Source organism: Nicotiana attenuata, chromosome 9 (genome assembly GCF_001879085.1).
Source record: "Nicotiana attenuata strain UT chromosome 9, NIATTr2, whole genome shotgun sequence".
Classification (NCBI taxonomy): Eukaryota; Viridiplantae; Streptophyta; class Magnoliopsida; order Solanales; family Solanaceae; genus Nicotiana; species Nicotiana attenuata.
The window spans coordinates 17,749,754-17,751,356 of record NC_031997.1 but is presented as its reverse complement, the minus strand read 5'-3'; the positions used below and the strand labels follow the sequence as shown (position 1 = coordinate 17,751,356).

At 45.5% G+C, this 1,603-nt stretch overlaps 1 protein-coding gene across 1 annotated transcript; it reads left to right on the top strand.

Annotated features, from left to right (window-relative positions):
• LOC109232556 lies at window positions 703-1,290 on the top strand. The gene has a single exon (XM_019398321.1). It carries the CDS (start codon window positions 703-705, stop codon window positions 1,288-1,290), a length of 588 nt encoding a protein of 195 aa, XP_019253866.1.

Below are 1,603 nucleotides of genomic sequence, written 5' to 3'. Positions count from 1 at the left end.
ATGGGCAGCTGAAGAATTCACCAAGGGATTGAATCCAAGAAGTCCAGACGCTTCCCGGAAGCTGAAGGAAAGCCTGCTTGAGCAACAACTTGGGCGGATGTCCACAACTGGTACGAGTCAAAAATTAGGATCGAAGATGATCAGGTTGGCTTTTCATCGTAGACCAAAGGACGGGAGGAGAACATAGAAAAATCAAAAGATGATTACGACACAAATAGAAGGACTTCGAGGGGCCAGGTTTTGCCCTATGAGCGGACCGAAGGACGTGGTAGAGGCTTCCAAACAGCAGACAAGTTCTCCGTTGACTGAAGGACCGACCCTGGCCGGAGCAATAGATCAGTGCAGGATAAAGAAAAATCGAGGCCACAGGGTCCTTCTCACCCCAAGTTATCGGAATACAACTTTAACGTTAGTACAATGAAACTGGTGTCAGCCATGAGAAACATCAAAGAGGCACGCTTCCCGAGATGAATGAGATCTGATCCCAGCCAGAGGGATCCCAACTTATGGTGTGAATACCATGGGACGAATGGCCACCACACAGGGGACTGCCGATACCTTTGGGAAGAAGTGGCAACATTATTGAAATATGATCACCTCAGAGAGTTCTTATGTGACCGAGCTAAGAACAATTATGGTCGTAACAGGGACAACGCGGGACCCTAGAAAGTAGGAGAAGAACCCCCACGCCAAATGATTAATATGATCTTCAGAGGGAATGAGATTAACGGGGTCACCTTTTCGGCAGCAAGGAAGATGAAAGTATCAATAACTCATAGTAAAAGGTTCCGGGATGACGATATCACTTTTATGGAGGAGGACACAGACGGATTGCTGCTACCGCACAATGATGCACTGGTAATTTCTGTAAATATGTTAGATCTTAAGATTAAACGTGTTCTAGTGAATCCAGGAAGTTCGGCTAATATCATACAATGGAGAGTATTGGAGCAAGCTAAACTCACCGGAAGCATTATTCCAGCCACAAAGCTCCTAACCGGACTCAACCATGCGAGCGTGACGACCCGGGGAGAGATTTTATTCCTCAAGAAAGCTGAAGAGGTAATGAAAACAACCCTTTTCGAAGTGGTAGATGGTGATATGGGATTCAATATCATCCTGGTAAGGTCATGGTTACACAAGATGAAAGCTGTGCCCTCAATATATCACCAATTGTTGAAGTTTCCAATGCCCGAAGGAATCAAGCAGATAAGGGATGATCAACTGGCAGCAAAGGAGGTGAATGCAATTTCGGTCTCCAGTAGCAAAGGAAAGGAACACGCGACATAGCAATTACAAGAACCGGCACCTACTCCCGAACCAAAAGAAGTTAGCCCGGGGACAGAGCCATCGGAACATTATCAGGTGCCTAGATATTTCCAAGTTTCGGAAGAGACGGATGCGACAAAATCTACAACGGAAGAACTGGAGCAAGTTACATTATTTGAAGAATTCCTAGAAAGGAAGTTCCACTTCGGGACCGTACTGTACCCGGAGCTCAGGTATGATTTTATTGTATTCTTAAAATCTAATGCCGATTATTTTGCATGGTCGCATGAGGATATGACAGGCATCACGACGGAGGTAGCCATACACAAGTTAA